Source organism: Chiloscyllium punctatum, chromosome 36 (genome assembly GCF_047496795.1).
Source record: "Chiloscyllium punctatum isolate Juve2018m chromosome 36, sChiPun1.3, whole genome shotgun sequence".
In the NCBI taxonomy this organism is placed as follows: domain Eukaryota; kingdom Metazoa; phylum Chordata; class Chondrichthyes; order Orectolobiformes; family Hemiscylliidae; genus Chiloscyllium; species Chiloscyllium punctatum.
The window spans coordinates 42,950,258-42,967,479 of record NC_092774.1 but is presented as its reverse complement, the minus strand read 5'-3'; the positions used below and the strand labels follow the sequence as shown (position 1 = coordinate 42,967,479).

General features: G+C 39.7%; 1 gene segment (V, D, J or C); it reads right to left on the bottom strand.

The window, feature by feature from the left end:
- Positions 1–847: 847 nt before the first annotated feature.
- Positions 848–17,222, bottom strand: part of LOC140460451 (Ig heavy chain C region-like) — a 36,739-nt gene continuing 20,364 nt past the window's right edge. Inside the window, 2 exon segments of the C gene segment in view lie at positions 848–2,463; positions 6,363–6,529. Of these exon segments, the coding sequence occupies positions 2,455–2,463; positions 6,363–6,529 (176 nt within the window).

Sequence of the window (17,222 nt, the reverse complement as noted above, 5' to 3'; positions counted from 1 at the left end):
TGTACAGGAAGAAACGGAGGGCTTGGAGGCCTTCATCATGGCAGATGGAGTTCTATTGTCCCTATGGACGACCATGGTGAAAATGAGGCTTCGGGGACCAGGGAAGTGAAAGTCTTGGAAGAGTTGGAGGGCATGGATGGTGTCCGAATGTGTGTGGGGTGTTCCTGGATAGGAGGAACAGGACAGTAAGTAGGTATGTGGAGATGAGTTCAGTTGGACAGGAGCAAACTGAGATGATCGGGCAGCCAGGGTAGTAAGGTTTATGAATCTTGGGTAGTAATTTCCAGTGCCAAGGTATCAAGATGTGCTGATTAGTCTTCAATAATTGATTCATTCATTACTGAATAGCGCTTTTGAGTCATTACAGATAGATGTAATTCTGACTGTCTTTCAGGAAGAATTTAGAACTGAAAACTAGATTCCGTTGATGACTAATATCTGTGGCAGTAATTCAATGACGTTTTATCCCTCATCTTTGTTGCATGATAATTATCAAACCTCGTTGCTCTCCTCTGCATAAATGCAAGGACATACATTGCAAGGGATCAAACAGTGCCTGCCAATACCCCTTAAATTCAGCTAACATCCTGACATACTCTGCAGTCGCCTATGTAACAGAGATTGTAGCAGATAAAAACGTCTGATCTCGCAAGGAGAGTTTGTAGATGGGCAATAAGGTTTGAGAGTGTCAATGCTTCCTGCTTTACAGGACTGAGTTTCAATTCAATCTGACGATTGTTACGGCCAGCAAACTGAAAGTAAATGAATAAAGCTCTGCACAGCGGTTGCTAAATTAAAAACTGATTTTATTTGCAAACGGAAAATCATTTATGAGGCGAAAATCTGTGAAAACTGACATTATCAGTGGAACGAACTGAATAACATTACATTTTGAAAACATGTTAGATTGAAGGTCAGGATTTCAACAACATAGAAATGATTGGCAATATGGAGTAGATAATAGCAAGTACATTTCACACCACTGCCTTGACAGAATAGGAAGGCAATAACTAAATTATATTACAACAGTGGAAAGGCAATAACTGAATTATATTACAACAGTGATATCTATTGTTGGCAGCATTACATTTCTGCAGTTTGCATAAATGAGTGCAAGTTTCATCTGTTTCTGACACTTCATTTATTTTGAAAATCATAAGAATTGCAGGCTTGTCAATAAAAGTAACTCAAAGGCTTGAAAACACATGTGGGAATCGAGTGAAGGTACTGAGAAAGCAAAAGAGCTTACAAGGCTTTGAATGGCTCATGAATTTCAAGAATGAATCTCTGATCCACTCAAAAGAAAATGTATTCTCTTACATTTAATCACTTCCATTGCAACTTGGAAGGTTTGCAGCAAAATAAACAGCACAGAAATCAGCTAATTTTTAACTGTGATGTTACACAGTATCTGGTGCCAATTAGACTTCTTTTGTTTTTGTTCGTACAGAGAGACAATGAATCATTTGAACTCTGTTTGAAAATAGCCCTTCATGAAATTGCTTTAGTGCACCTATTGTCTCATAACAACAATGTTTCTGGGAATTCGTAACCATTGTTTGAAATAGGCAATTATATTGGAACACATTTCCACATATGTGGTATTACGGATAGTAATGGCAGTGTCCATTGACTTTCTACGAGAATGTGAAATCCTGCGACTTTTTCAAGGTCTAAACAAATTGTATGCGACACTCAAGAATTTTTACGAAGTGTTCGCTGGGCTCTGTATCTCGAAATATCCTGAAGATATTCTCAATCGTTCCAGCTCAATGCTCAAACTCAGCATTGATAGCCTTATCACTTCGCAAATAAAAATGCTGAACAGAGGAAATCTCGGCTCTCACTGTCAGATAATTAATAACAACAGTGCGGAGAAAAATACTCATACTTGTAGATGCGTTTCCAATTCTTGGAAAATACATTTTCTATGTCTTTTATCGTAATGACTCGACATTCTGTCAAATTAATAGGCTTTTATCTATCTCATGCTCTTGGGTAAGAATTCTATACATGATTGCGTGCCTCTTTGGAAGGTTTCTCTGGTTACCTTTCTCAAAGATGTATTGAACACATCTCTAGCAGGTGAGTAACATAGGATACACTTCATTTTTTTCAAATGTTGCCGACAATTGGCAACTTTCAACGATTCGTCTTCAGCTTATTTAAATGAGGAAGAGTGATTTCCTCAGCTTGTGGCAGTTTCATTAAATTTGTTTAACACCAACACTTCAAAAAGAAAGGGTGAAGATAAACGTTATGGACCAACAATATGCAAATAGTTCTCATTCCTGAGTTGAGATCACATTAAAATACACGTTGAAGTGATACCGTGGAAGGGCCATTATGAGTGAGAGCAAAAATCAATTCAATGCCATTTCTAATCAGCATCTGATGGAGCTTCATACACAAGCTTTCAATGAAGTCAGAAGTAATTGTTTTCATCAGTGATGGTCAGTTCACCTGCAGAGAGCAAAAGTCCAATAATTACGAGAAGAAAATCTATAAAAACGTTTAATATTCTGAAGCATACACAAGAGGCAAATCACAGACTATCATTATGAAATCGAGTGGTTTGTTTTGTGATCTGGAAAGGATTGACAAAACTCCATGAGCAGGTAACCTCAACTCTGGTTAGACGTTTCTTCAAGTATGCAACGTACTAAGAGAAATTTGGACTTGGAAGAAAAATAAATGAAGCATAGATTCATGTTTTGTAGAGGAGATTAAGTTCAGTAGCATAGCGAATACGAGGAAATAAAGGCAGATCACGGCCCGCGTGGGAAAATGTAAGAAAAAAGCAAGTTACTACGGATGCTGGAATCTGAAACCAAAAAAGAGAAAATGCTGGAAAATCCCGGCAAGTCTGGCAGCATCTGTAAGGAGAGAAAAGAGCTGATGTTTCGAGTATAACTGACCCCTTCTCAAAGCAAAAAAAAAGGGAGTAATAGAGAGGTATTTATACTATTTACACTGTCATTATCACCTATTTGTTGCTACCTTTTCTTCTGGATGCAATCAGGTCCCGGACCTTCCCGTGGCTTGCCATTTCAATACACAATCCTGCTCCCATGCCCACATGTCTGTCCTTGGCCTGCTGCAATGTTCCAGTGAAGCTCAACACAAACTGGAGGAACAACAGCTCATCTTCCAACTCGGCATGTTACAGCCTGCCGATCTCAACATTGAATTCAACAACATTCAACATTTCGACCCCTCTGTTTTCATTTTGCTCCATAATTTCATTTCATTTATTTTATTTCTTTTTTTCTATTTTTTCACTGTTCTGTACCTATTATTGCTTGATTGTCTCTCTTTCTCTCGCTCCCCACTCTCTCATCATCTTTTTCCTCTCTTCTTCCCCCTTTGCTACCCTTCCGCCCTGTTTTCCATTTTGCCTCTGCTTCTCTGATTCCCCCCCACGCCCCCTCCCCCCTGCCTCCCCACCCCATCCCTCACATATTTTGCCACATAGTTCTGCCTTCAGCCTTGGTCATTCACAGCTCCTAATCTCCCTATAATCTCTCTCTGTACTGTCATTATCACCTCTTTATTGCTACCTTTGCTTCTGGAGCCACGACTCACCTTCTCTCAGAATAGTATAAATACCTCCCTATTTCTCCCTTTTTTTTAGCTTTGACAAAGGGTCATTTAGACCCGAAACGTCTGCTCTTTTCTCTCCTCACAGATGCTGCCAAATTTGCTGATATTTTCAAGCATTTTCTCTCTTTTGGGCAAATGTAAGGTCGTTTACAGTTGGCGAAGACAGTTCAAATTTTATTACAAAACATCAGCAAATTCTGTGTTCCTGTTTATAAATTAATTGAATTGATTTTCACTCGACGCCATCATCCTGCTTGCAACTTAGAATGGCCTCACTGAAAACCGAGCTTGCAGTTGACAAAGCGATCGCTAGTGCAGTAATGCTGGGGCAATTATGTGTTTCAGAGGCCAGTTAAGGACAAAATGTAAAAGTGCACTCTGCAGCATATATCGGCAAACTGCTGAGAATCAAGTTAGAGTGGGAAATTGCAGTATTCAATGCTCTAGCAAAGCTGAAAGAATGAACTGACGACACCATATGTCTGTGTGTATTATTTAAGCACAAGAGATTAAAACATAAAATTATAATAAGGCCCTTGACTACTCCTTGAAAATCCCAAAACAAAATCTATGAATCTTCTTCACTATTTCAATCGGGTGCCCCGTGAAATGAGGCTTTCACCTGTTTGCAAAGCAACCAATTGTCATGCAGGATTTTTTTCTCTCAGACAAAGCATTTTCATTAATCAAAAAGCTAAAGTTCTGTGGATACTGGAAATCAAAAACAAATTTTGAAATTGATGGAAAACCTCCGGCAGCATCTGTACAGTGAAACCAGATTTAATGCTGCAGGTCAGTGAACTTTCTTCAGAGCTTCTGTATTTCATTAATAGATTACAGATTAATAATTCAAGGCTATGTGTGGGACACAATGAGCGGGACATCCTGTTATAGTTACACCGAATTCCTCACTTTGTGTTTGGGTGCAGAGCGCACATGGCAAGAAGGATATATTGGTGGTAGATTCTGCATGATGCAGAGTCACTCAAACGATGCCGTGCCTTCAAACATCAAATGGATTTTGGATGGTTGCAGTGATCATGGTGAATTTCTATTAAGGTGGATTATACAAGGTGGTTGACATTAGTTCTGAGCGAAATGCAGTGAAACAGAATAACTCTTGAGATCCATCAAACCTATGTATTGAACTGGTAACTCAATCATCATTATCTAATGGTGATATTGATGATGATTGTCACAGAGTACAGAAGTATGTTTGGTAGCAGTATTAATTAGTGCCAACATAATAGGGAGTGATGTGATGAACCAATTCCTCTTAAAAAATATGCTGGAGATGTTAGAGTTGCCCACTCAAAATTGTGTGGATGTCCAGTGCCGTTTTTTTAAGAAGACATTCTGGACCCTTGCCTTTATCAGTGCGTATTTTAGAGATGTGAGATCAGGGCGGTTATGTTGGAGTTTTACAAAACTTTGGTGAGTCCACAGCTGGATTACTGTGTGTAGTTCTGTTTACAGCACGACACCAAGGAATTTTGTTTTAAGTGGAGGGAGTTTGTAGAAGATTAAGCAGCGCTGGAGAGCTCTAAATATTAACAGATGCTTTGTTCATCCTGGTTGTTTTCTTTACAACAGAGAAAACAGATGGGGGAACGTGATTTAGATGTACATGACTACAAATGGCATGGCCAGGGTAGATGGGAAACTATTGTTTCCTTTAATTAGGTGTTCAGTAAGGAAGGAACATAATGGAAAATGATGGGTCGGTGTATCAGAATGAATTTTATGAAGTATTTGTTCAGCCAGACGGTACTGGGCATCTGCAAGGCAATGCCTCGGAGGGTAGTAGAAGTGAGAAAAAGAACTTTTTAATATTTAAATGTTTACGTGGATGACCACTTCAAGAATTCTAACATACAACTCAAATGCTGGAATGTGCGAGTAGAATAGTTAGATCGGCACAACTCTGCAGAAATTGCGTTTGTGCGTTCTGTGACTGTATTAATCCACCACCAAGTCAAACAATCTTTCTGCATGATGTCGAGGATTTGGTATTGGACTGGGGTGGATAAAGCTAAAAATCACACTTCACAGGAGCAGTGCTCTGAAAACTCGCGGTTCCAAATGCAAATGGTGGGCTAGAATCTGGTTTTATAAGATATATATTTTTAAAATATTTCTGCAACTATCCTGTAAAGATCTGGAAGAATCCTGCATGTTACAAATAAAGTCGCCTCTCATGCTTTTCCTATAAATTAACTTGGATCTGTCACTAGTTAATCTGATTCATTAATTAATCTGAACTAAACTAATCTAAACTAAACTAATTAGTTAATCTGATTCATTCACTAATATTTTCCTCATTCGTTCATGGAGATGCAGAATTATTTGAAACAATTTGTGCTGAACTTCTTTCGATGTATTTTTTTACCTTTATACTCTCGCGTCTCAATATATTTCACCGTGTCTAGCTTATTACCACCAAGTATGAACTGCCTTTTTTTCAAAAAAAAAACGTTTTCTACACTTTTATGAGCAGACACTACGAGTGAAGCATTATTTCAATGACTGACATATTTTGGTTCCTAAATCCCGGATTTTTTTTTAAAAATGTGTGCTTGCATTCCTCTACGCAATCATCCCATGAGGACGTTTATTCAAGACGGCAGTTAATCACTCAAGATCAATTTGAAGAGGATTAATGATTTTTTTGAGTAATAGCTCTGCGTTATTATGTGCAGATTAGCATGATTTCATCTATGAAAGCCGAATGTAACACAGCTATTAAAATGTGTTATTACCTTAAGCACAGTTACAAATGTGCTGTACAGCGTACTGAGAATAAACAGGACGACAAACGTCATAATGGATAATGAACTGTTGGCATCTCCATCGAAATGTTCTTGTTCATTTTCTTCGATGTCATAGTCTACCGGGTCCTCTTTTATTTCAGGAATACCTGCAATTACTGGAAAAATTTTTTTGAAAAATTAGTCACGTCGACAAAAAATAATCCCGGTAAATTTTCTCTAATATCAAGGCACTGGCAATTGTGTGATATTTAATACATTCTTTGTCAGACTGAGTAAAATTCAGTAAAGAAATTAATGTTCTATCATGGAACTTCCATGACAAAGTAGACTATATAGTTGTGAGAACAGGCAATAGAGGGCAGAGAATAGTAAATATGACTTTCTCAGAGGGATGTCATGCCTAACAAATTTGTTGGAAATTTTTGAAAATGCAATAAAATGTGTGGACAACAGGAGATCAGATGATGTAGTTTATATGTGGATTGCATCAAAGCTTTTGAAAGACCTCTTCCTGTACATTCTTAGAGACAGTTAAAGCACATGGACCTGAGCAAAAACGTTCACGCCAGATCAGAAACTGGCTCTGTAATAGAACCCAAAGACAATGATAGAAGACTGTTTGGATCACTGGAGCCTTGTGTGAAACGGTACACCACTCCGAGCAGTTTAAGGACCCTTATTGTTCGTTAGATACACAAAAAATTCAGATAAAAATGTGGGGGGAGGAGGAATATGAAGCAAACTTGCAGAAGATACCACATTTGGAAGAGTAGTAAATAGTGAAAATCCCATTGGGTGATTGGAGACCTAAGACAGATGATAATAAACCCTGATAAGTGCGAGATAATATGCTTTGGAAGAAGAAACAAGGTGAAGTAGTGTTAGGGCACACTTGTTTTCATCTGTTGTGCGCTAGAGCATAAAGAAGTAATTTTGGACTTGTACAAAGCTTCAGTCAGGCCAGGTTTGGAGTACGATGTCCAGTTCTGATCTTGTCATGGCAGGAAGGATGTGATAGGATCAGAGGGGAGAGAGGGAAGGTTCACCAGGATGTTGCCTGGGACGGAGAAAATGAGCTATGCTATGACCCTAGATAGGTTTGGATCATTTTCTTCAAAACAGAGTAGACAGAAGGGGTAATGATTTACGTGTATACGATTACGAGAGGTATGGAAAGTTTTAATAGAGAACACCTGCTCCCCTTGGTTGGGGAGTCAATCACGACAGGGGCATGAGGTTCAGAGTGTCATTCAACACGTCAAGAGAATTTGGAATGCACAGATTGGCGAGGTAACATAGAACATAGAACATCGAACATAGAACGTTAAAGCGCAGTGCAGACCCTTCGGGCTTCAATGCTTTACCGACCTGCGAAAATGCTCTGATGCCCTTCAAACCTACACCACTCCATTATTATCTATACGTATTCCCATTACCCATTTAAATGCTCTTAACTTGGGCGAGTCTACTACTGCAGGCAGGCTATTTCACGCCTCTAGCAATCTCTGAGTGAAGAAACTACCCCGAATATCTGTTCTAAATCTAACAGCCCTCGGTATAAGCTCAGTCCCCTCATGTTAGCTATCACCATCCGAGGAAAAAGGCTCTCACTGCTATCTAACCATGTTATGATCTGATATATTTTGATTAAGACACCTCTCAGCTTTCTTCTCTCCCACGGAAACAGCCTCAGTTCCCTCAGCGTTTCTTCAAAAGACCTTATTTCCATGCCAGGCAACATCCTAGTAAATGTCCTCTGAACCTTTTCAAAAGCATCAACGTCCTTCTGATAGTGTGGTGACCAGAACTGCATGTGATATTCCAGGTGCGGCCTTACCAGTATCTTGGACAACTGAAGCATGATCTTGTGGCTATGAAACTCAATTCCCCTACCAATAAAGGCGAATACACCATATGCCTTCTTAACAACCCTATCAAACTGGGTGGCATTTTTCAGGGATTTATGCACCTGGACACCGAGATCGGTCTGTTCATCTACACTGCCAAACATTTTACCTTAAGACCAGTACACTGCGTACCCGTTACTTCTTTGAAGTGAACCACCTCACACTTTTTCCACATTAATCTCCATTTCCCACTTCTCAGCCCAGCTCTGCATCTTAACTGTGTCCCTCTGTAGCCCACAGCATCCTTTGGCACTAACCATAACTCTGCCTACCTTAGTGTCATCCACAAATTTACTAATTCAACCTTTAACGCCCACATCCAGATCATTTATAAAAATGTCAAACAGCAGTGCCCCCAGACCAGACCCTTGCGGCATGCCACTGATAACCAAGAACCAGGATGAACATTTCCCATCGAACACCATCCTCTATTTTCTTTAAGCTGGCCGATTTCTGATCCAAACCGTTAAATCACCTTCAATCCCGAAACTCCATATTATGTACAGTAGACAACCACGTGGAATCCTATCAAACGCCTTACTGAAGTCCAAATCCGTCACATCAACCTCTTGACCTTCATCCACCTTCTTTGTCACCTTCTCGAACAACTTAATAAGGCGAGTGACACACGACCCACACTTCGCAAAAAAGTGTTGACTATCCCTAATCAAATCATTCCTTTCCAGATGATCATAAAGCTCTTATAACCCACTGTAAGGCTCACTGGCCTATAATTATCAGGGTTGTCCCCACTCTCCTTCTTAACCAAGGGAACAACATTTGTTATCATCCAGTTTTCTGGCACTACTCTTGTCAGGAATGGTGACATAATGATCGAAGCAATGGGCTCTGCAACCTGTTCACTGGCTTCACCGAGCATTCAAGGATAAACCCCACCTGGCCAAGGGGTCTTAACTATTTTCAGATCTTCCAAAATTGCTAAAACCTCCACTTTGTCAAGCGTAATCCCATCAATTCTTATAGTCTGCATCTCTGCATTCTCACAAACATTTCCCTTTTCCAAAGTGAAAACTGACGAAAAGTATTCATTAAGCGCTTCAGTTATGTCCTCAGATTCCACACACAACTTTCCAAAGCCATCTTTGATTGGCCTAATCTTACTCCAGTCATTCTTGCATTCCTGATATACCTGTAGAAGGTCTTCAAGTTTCCCTTGTTCCTAACTGTCAACAACTTCTCACGTTGGCTGGAAACCTTGCAAAGTTTAAATAAATGGAAATATACTTCAAATATCACAATATTCAAGGATATGGGACAAGTGCAGGAAATTGCAATTAGTGCACGTTTAGTTCACGTTGGAGCAGAAACGATTGAGCAAAGAGTCTTTTCTGTGCTGTTATGAATCTGTGCATCTACGGATCTGTAAAGTGTATTAATATCCCATACAATTGCGCTTTTCACGTTCGGAGAAAAAAGTGAGGATGGCAACAGCATCTGGTGACCACCAACTAATCTCTTGCCTTTTGATACCAACAACAATTAAAGAAAATCCATCTAAAATAATTACACTTGACATCACTCAGTGCAGAACATTCGTAGGCATTAAGTGGAATCAGATGCTAAATAGGTATTAAAGATTACATGAAATAGGCAACGTTTGGGACTGGGGAAGAGAACGCCAGTTCTCATAAAAAGATTTAACCAGTGGCCTGTTCAGTACAGATCACTATATATGTTTTCTCAATTCGGAAATTTATTCTGTGACTTTACAATTGTAGAAAAGTATTGATTCTCTTCCTCTTGCAATTTCAGGCCAGCATTTCAACGTTGTTACCTCGTCAAAATACCAATCAATTATTTGACCACCTTTTTTCCCTGTTTTGAATCATGGCTTCATTTCTGTAATTAATGCACATTTCTCCAACTGACTGATACCTTGATCCAAAATGATTCATTCTAAATTCAAAACATCTCCCACTAATAAAGTTCCATTGACAGGTTTGCAGAGATCAATTTAGCGATCACGTTATGAATGAAAGTGCACAGAACTATAGAACCACACAACATTACCTGAAGTACACACCACCACAGTTTTACATCCAAACTGCTTCCAAATAACTTGAGGATTTCTGTCTCAACCATCAAACCAGGAAGCAAATCGCAGACAGCCCCCAACATCGGATGAAAATGCTTTTCTCTCCCTTACTTCCCATGTCGTCCTAAGAGGTACCCTCTGGTTAAACGATGATCAGTTATTTTGTTCTAATTACAGAATGTGACTGTAAAAAAAATTACTTTACTTGTCTAAAATGTATTAATGTATTTTTAATACATTTCCCCGCAATAATACCATGACGTCGCTGCCCATACTATATAAACCCCTCATTATTTTGTATTGTTCAATGTAGTTAGAACTCTGCCGCCTGTCTTGGGAGGAAAACAACAATGGTACATCCATTTAAAAATTCTCACAACACTCTTGTATAACATGTTGTCCTCTATCCTGAACAATTTTGCCTTTCCACGAACGTGGTGACTTGGACTCGACACAAAACTGCTGCATTTGCTTCAATACACAAACCACAAGAGTTCGAGCATTGAATATATTATGTGGTCAACATTCCATCAAAAGCAGGAAAACATCTCAATGGTTCACACATGCCTTTTTTTGAAAAACCACTTCAGCACCTGTACTTCAGCAATCATGGACCAGTGGACGTATGCTGTAAAGTTTCTGACATCCTCTTCACTTCATATATTCTCACTTACAGACTGAATTCAAATTATCATATTTCACCGGCAGAACTGAACCAGTCATATAGAGCTGCATTTGACAGCCATTATCATTAATGTAAATGACGCCACTGCCTCTGTATCATCAACGAAATCCAAATCAAAACTTTCACATTAAACTGCAAATCATGAATGTACACCTCCAATTCCGAGCGATAAAACACTAAGTCGTGTCATACAACACTGGAGATGGTCAAAAACAAAGGAACACATTCTCCAGTGTTAAACATTGCTTCCTGTCGGTGACACAATTTTGTAATCAAACTTGGCATTCTCTTGTATTTCATGGGCTTTATTTTTCTGTCAAGTCTTCTACGTTGGAACTCGGCAAGTGCCTCACGAAATCCATTTAGACATTACCGAAATGCTATCCCTAAGAGTCCCCTTGATGCTATTGCACCAAAAGAAATCGCTCAACTTCAAAACACACGATGTTCACTTCACAAATTCATTCTGACTTTCCATGATTAGTCCATCTCTTTCTTAGTACCATTCCACCTAAACCTCTCATAATTGGTTATCGTAAATTGCGCTCCATGGAGTACAGACTAACTGGTCTTTAACTTTCTGGTCGACCATCAAGACATTTTCGAGGCTTGAATAGTTGTAGACTTACAATTATAATCGTCTGCTACCTCACATACATTTCGTGAGAACTGTCAAATGATCCTTTGAGCATCTATTATTACCTCACTGGGTTCCTTTTACCACGAAATATATATGCACTTTCCAGGAGGTTTGACTCTACAATACTTTCATTCTCATTATTATTTAAAGTAAAATTTTACTGGAATCCTTTTTTAATTACACTCTTTGCATTAATTCCCTCCTTAGTGAAGACAAAGAATTCTGTCAGAAACAGTTACAATGGCCACTCCTGTTCGCCCCAATGCTTTCATTATTCCCCTTCTTCCCTGAAATAGCTCAATGAAAGAATACTTAGGAATGCCTTAACTTTTCCATCATTTTATTCATTCTCTTGTTGATTTGCTACTGTCCTTTTTGCTTTAATTATCTTCGATTCTGTAGCTTGCTGCTGTTGAGATGACAGGAATATGAAAGCATGGAGCAGACCGTTCCACTCCTTGATACTGATTCACCATTCTAGATAGTATTGGATTGCCTACCTCGGGTAATGTTTCCATACATCCACATTGCCACTAATGTCGTTAACATCAAACACCAACGGTACACTGTCATGCACATGCTCGGTCAATCTCTCATTATTCGATTAGCTCAGACTATTAGTGCAGTCTCTTCAAAGTCGTTTCATGGGACGGTCCGACAATCTCACAAATTTGTCATCTGGATGTCCATCACAATTCATTTGAAAGGAAATTGCATCCTAACTTAAGTGAAGGTAATAGATTTTGCACTATGTCTCGGTCCAATCTTAGCAATGCCACAAATTTGAAGCAATATGTGCATTCATGTTTAAATTTACGTGCGATTGAACTCCTTAAAACATAGTTGCTGTTCATTGCTTTCTAACAACTTTGATTTGATTGGAATTATTATTGACACATACCGAGGTGCAGTGCAGGCAGATCATATCAAACAAAGTATATAGGGTCCTCGGACAGAGCGAACATAAAACGTTACAGCTGCAGATAAGAGGAACACAGCGAGATCAACATGAAATATAATATTTGAGAGTTCCATTCAGGAATCTAATAGCAGCAGGGAAGAAGATATTCTTGAATATGTTTGCTCATGTGCACAAGCTTTTATGTCTTCTGTCTGAGAGAAGAGGCTGGAAGAAAACGTAGCAGCAGTGAAAGTAGTCTTTGATTCAATTAGTTGGTTTCCCAAGACAATGGAAAATCAACACCTCTTCTATGGCTGGAAGGCTGGGTTATGTTATGGACGGGGCTGTGTTCATGACTCTTGTAGTTTCTTGTGGTAATGGGAGAAGCTGTTGCCAAATCACACTATGATGTATGCACAGAGAAGGCTGTCTATGGTGCATTTGTGAAAATTGATAAGAGTGCTTGTTGACATATCAAATTTCCTTCAGCCTCCTGAGGAAGTAGAGATGCTCTTTTGTTCCCTTGAACATTGAGACGACATGGGTAGACCAGACAGGTTGTTGGTCGTAATCACTTCCAGAACGTTGACACTGTGGATGAACCCCATCTCAGCCCTATTCATGCAGGCAAGGGCATGCCATCGGCTTCACTTCCACAAGGCAATGCTCGACTCCTTCGTTTTATCGATTGCTGTCGTTACACCAACCCTCTTAGCATGCCATCTCTTTCTTGCATTTGTTAGATTCCAATAACTAATATAGTCAGACTCACAATTCCCTTTTAGCATTAACATTTCCCATTCTCCTGGCTTTTCAGAGATACTCCTCATTGAGGGCCGTTATGCCAAAGAGGAAAAAATTGTAATTAATCTACAAAATAATCCATCTGATCTCTGTCCATATCAGTTTGGATCCTCCTTGCTTTCTTATCACGAACCACGTAGTTAATTGCCACTGACAATGCTGGAAATCTTGCATGGTGTCCTCATAATCATTGATACAGCTTAGGAATAACGAGTGCACAAATGTTGTTCCTTACACTACTTCACTTGTAACAATCGTCCAACAATAGAATGATAGTTTATGTATTCCATTTCGACTGACGCAATGTTTTCTTCAAATTAATGAAACCTTAATTAATGCCAATATAATGCCTGTCATCAAGAAATCTTGAATTCACACCAGTATAGTTGATGCAAAGAAATTACTGCTCATAATGTATTCAGGCAGTTGGACATTTCATCCAAAACAATCACGATCGCAGAAGTCTCGTACTTTAATATACTGTTTCACAGAATGCATTCAAAGCTCACGTCTGGGGTTTTAGTCTCTCAATGCCATTTCGGTATGAACTGACCTGCTGTGTGCTCTCAGCAACAGCTGCAACTGGCATCGATCGCAACCCAAAAGCAAATCAGTTTAATTTACGCATATGCAATTGATAACAAGACTTCAGTGGAGCTGGGTGAGTTGGTATCGAGTGACTGAGGAGAGAACAATGAAAATGACGAGTTACGATGGCAAGCAGATATTTTGGCACAATGGATATTTACTGCGAAATTGAGAAGTGGATAGAAGGCAGTTCTAAAACTTTATTTCAGTTCTGTCTATCCAAAACGTATGCTTCAAACAGCTGATATAGAATGGTGGCTTACGCGTTTCAACAACTAACCAGCACGTAATGTCATGGAACCCTCAGTAAATGAGGTTTTTTTTAGCATGAACAGATACCACAGAAAAAGCTTCACCGTTAATATTGTCATCATGTTACGTAAGATTGTACATGTACAGATTCTATGTTAGCAGCAGCATCATTCTTCAACTCAAACGAAATTTCCGACATGGGTAGATACCCCATTACATGACCTGAGGAATCTGCTCTAGTTATTGACACCCCCACCAGTACAGAATAACTGGACCAGTATACATCACGGTATTTCTAATATACAACAAAACAGCCACTGAAGAACCAGATACCACAAAGAACACAGAACGGAGAAGATTAGAGTGCAGTACAGGCCCAGCGATGTAGCACCGACCTGTGAAATCAATCTGAAGTATATCTAACCTACATTATTCAATTCTCGCCCATATGCCGAGCCAATGACAATTTTCGTGTCATTAAGTTGGCGAGTCTGCTATTCTTGCAGGCACTGCGTTCAATCCCCTATTATTTTCTGAGTAAAGCAACTACCTCAGACATCTGTCCTATAACTATCATCCCGCAATTAAAAGCTATGTCCTCTCGAGTGAGCCATTGCGATCCGAGGAAAAACGATCTCACTGTCCACCTTATCGAACTCTCTGATTATCTTGTATGTCTCAATTAAGTCACCTCCAACCTTCTTCTCTCTCATGAAAACAGCCTCAAGTCAGTCAGACTTTGCTCATAAGGTCTTATTTCCATACCGGGCAAAATCATAGTTAATATCGTTTGAATCCTTTCCAAAGCTTCCACATCCTTCCTATAATGCAGTGACTAGAACTGTATAAAATACTCCAAGTGCGGCCACACCAGAGTTTTGCACAGCTACAGCATGACCGTGTGACTCCGAAACTCAATCCCTCTAACAAATAAAGCTAACACACTGTATGCCTTATAACAACCCTCTCAACCTGGGTGGCAACTTTCAAGCATCGATGTACATGGACACTGAGAGCTCTCTGTTCCTCTCCACAACCAAGAATCTTACTATTAGCCCAGTGCTCTTTATTCCTGCTATTCTTTCCAAAGTCAATCACGTCACACCTTGCTGCATTAAGCTCCATTTGTCGCATCTGAGCACAGCTCTATAGTTTATTTATGTCTCTCTGTTATCCACAGGATCCTTCGGCACCATCCACAAGTCTACCAACCTTAGTGTCAGCCACAAATTTACTAAGCCATCCTTCTATGCCGCATCTAAGTTATTTATAAGAATGACATACAGCAGTGGATCCCAAACCTATCCTTGCAGTACACCACTAGTAACTGAACTCCACGAAGAATATTTCCCATCAAACACCACCTTCTTCTTTCAGCTAGCCAATTGTTGACCCAAACCGTGAAAGCACACTCAATCCCATGCCTCAGTATTTTGTGCAATTGCCTACCACGGGGAAACTCATCAAAAGCAAAACTTGTTTCGAAATTTCCCCACTCAGAGACAGCCTCATGGAAGGATACATAGAACAGACAATTGAAAATGAACTCTCCAATCACCAATCCAGCACGAACAGTTGTCACATCACGTTGAACAGATCTATCCACGCACAGATATGCCTTTCAACATGGAATTATGTCACATCGAAAAGCAAAGCAGAGTGTCACATGCGGAGATGCAATCTACTGACAATAAGTATCTCATGTCATGAAACTGCGAAAACTACTGAATGTCAAAAAGTTTCATCACATTCATGAACAGCTGTTCAGACATGTATGTTTATCAAAGCAGGTTACCTGAGCGTGCTATCTTTCACCTGATCAATGGTGTAGGCTTTCGTGGTCATGCATACATTTCAGAACCACAATCCTTTGCATTCCTCCCTCATAAACTAATCAGAACACATAACATCACGAAAAACATCGCATCAGAACAGCCAATGTGAAATTTGTGCCTTGCAGATTCGGAATGTTGCAAATGCTTTGCTAAAGATTGTTTCCTCCCATGTTAAAATGTAGTTTTTTGGGGGGAAAGAGGCATCGTAGATGCAGTTGAAACCAGACACAAATCTACCAAACAACTCCCCAGATTGCTGCATTGGTTTCAGCTTACTGTGTGAGATATTTCAGCCATGACACTTTAAATTAAAAAAGGAAAAGAAATCTGTTGATCTTGTAAATCAGAAACTAAAGCAAAGATTGCTTGAAAGACTCACAACATACAGTCATAGAGTCATAGAGATGTACAGCACGGAATCAGACCCTTCGGTCCAACCCGTCCATGCCAACCAGATATCCCAACCCAATCTCGTCCCACCTGCCAGCACTTGACACATATCTTCTAAATCCTTCCTATTTATATACCAATGCAACTGACAGCATCGGTGGAGAAAACTCAGAGTTAAGGTTTCGTTTCGAGTGACCCTTCCTCGTTGGTTTTAATGAAGGTCACTTGAACAAAATGATAATGCTTTCTCTCCGCAGATGCTGGGAGACCTACTGATACATGGAAAATGGTCTGTTTGGTGCACAGGTTGGAAATGACATTATGCTATTACACCAACGATGGGATCAGCTAATTGAATATGGATTTGCATCCGCATATAATACTTCAAATGGATGCTTTAATTCTCCAGGTGAATTCTGATTTCGCCTGCTAATAGTCAGGGTTAGTGTGGAGATTCTACATGGGTGACGTTCGAAGCAGCGATTCTTGCACTGATGCAGGAATGACGCTGTACGAGTGCAATTCGTCATAATGTATCAGAATTATAACCGTATTATAACTACAAATTAATGGGTGATAGATTTAAGATTGATGTCAGAGGCAAGTTCTTTACACAGAGAGTCGTAAAGGCCTGGAATTCCCTACCTGCAAAGATAGTCAACTCATCCACATTAGGGAGATTTAAACAATTCTTAGATAAGCTCATGGATGATTTTGGGATAGTGTAGGGGGGGGCGAGCTGAGAAAAGTCCATAGGTCGGTGCAACATCGATGGCCGAATGGCCTGTTC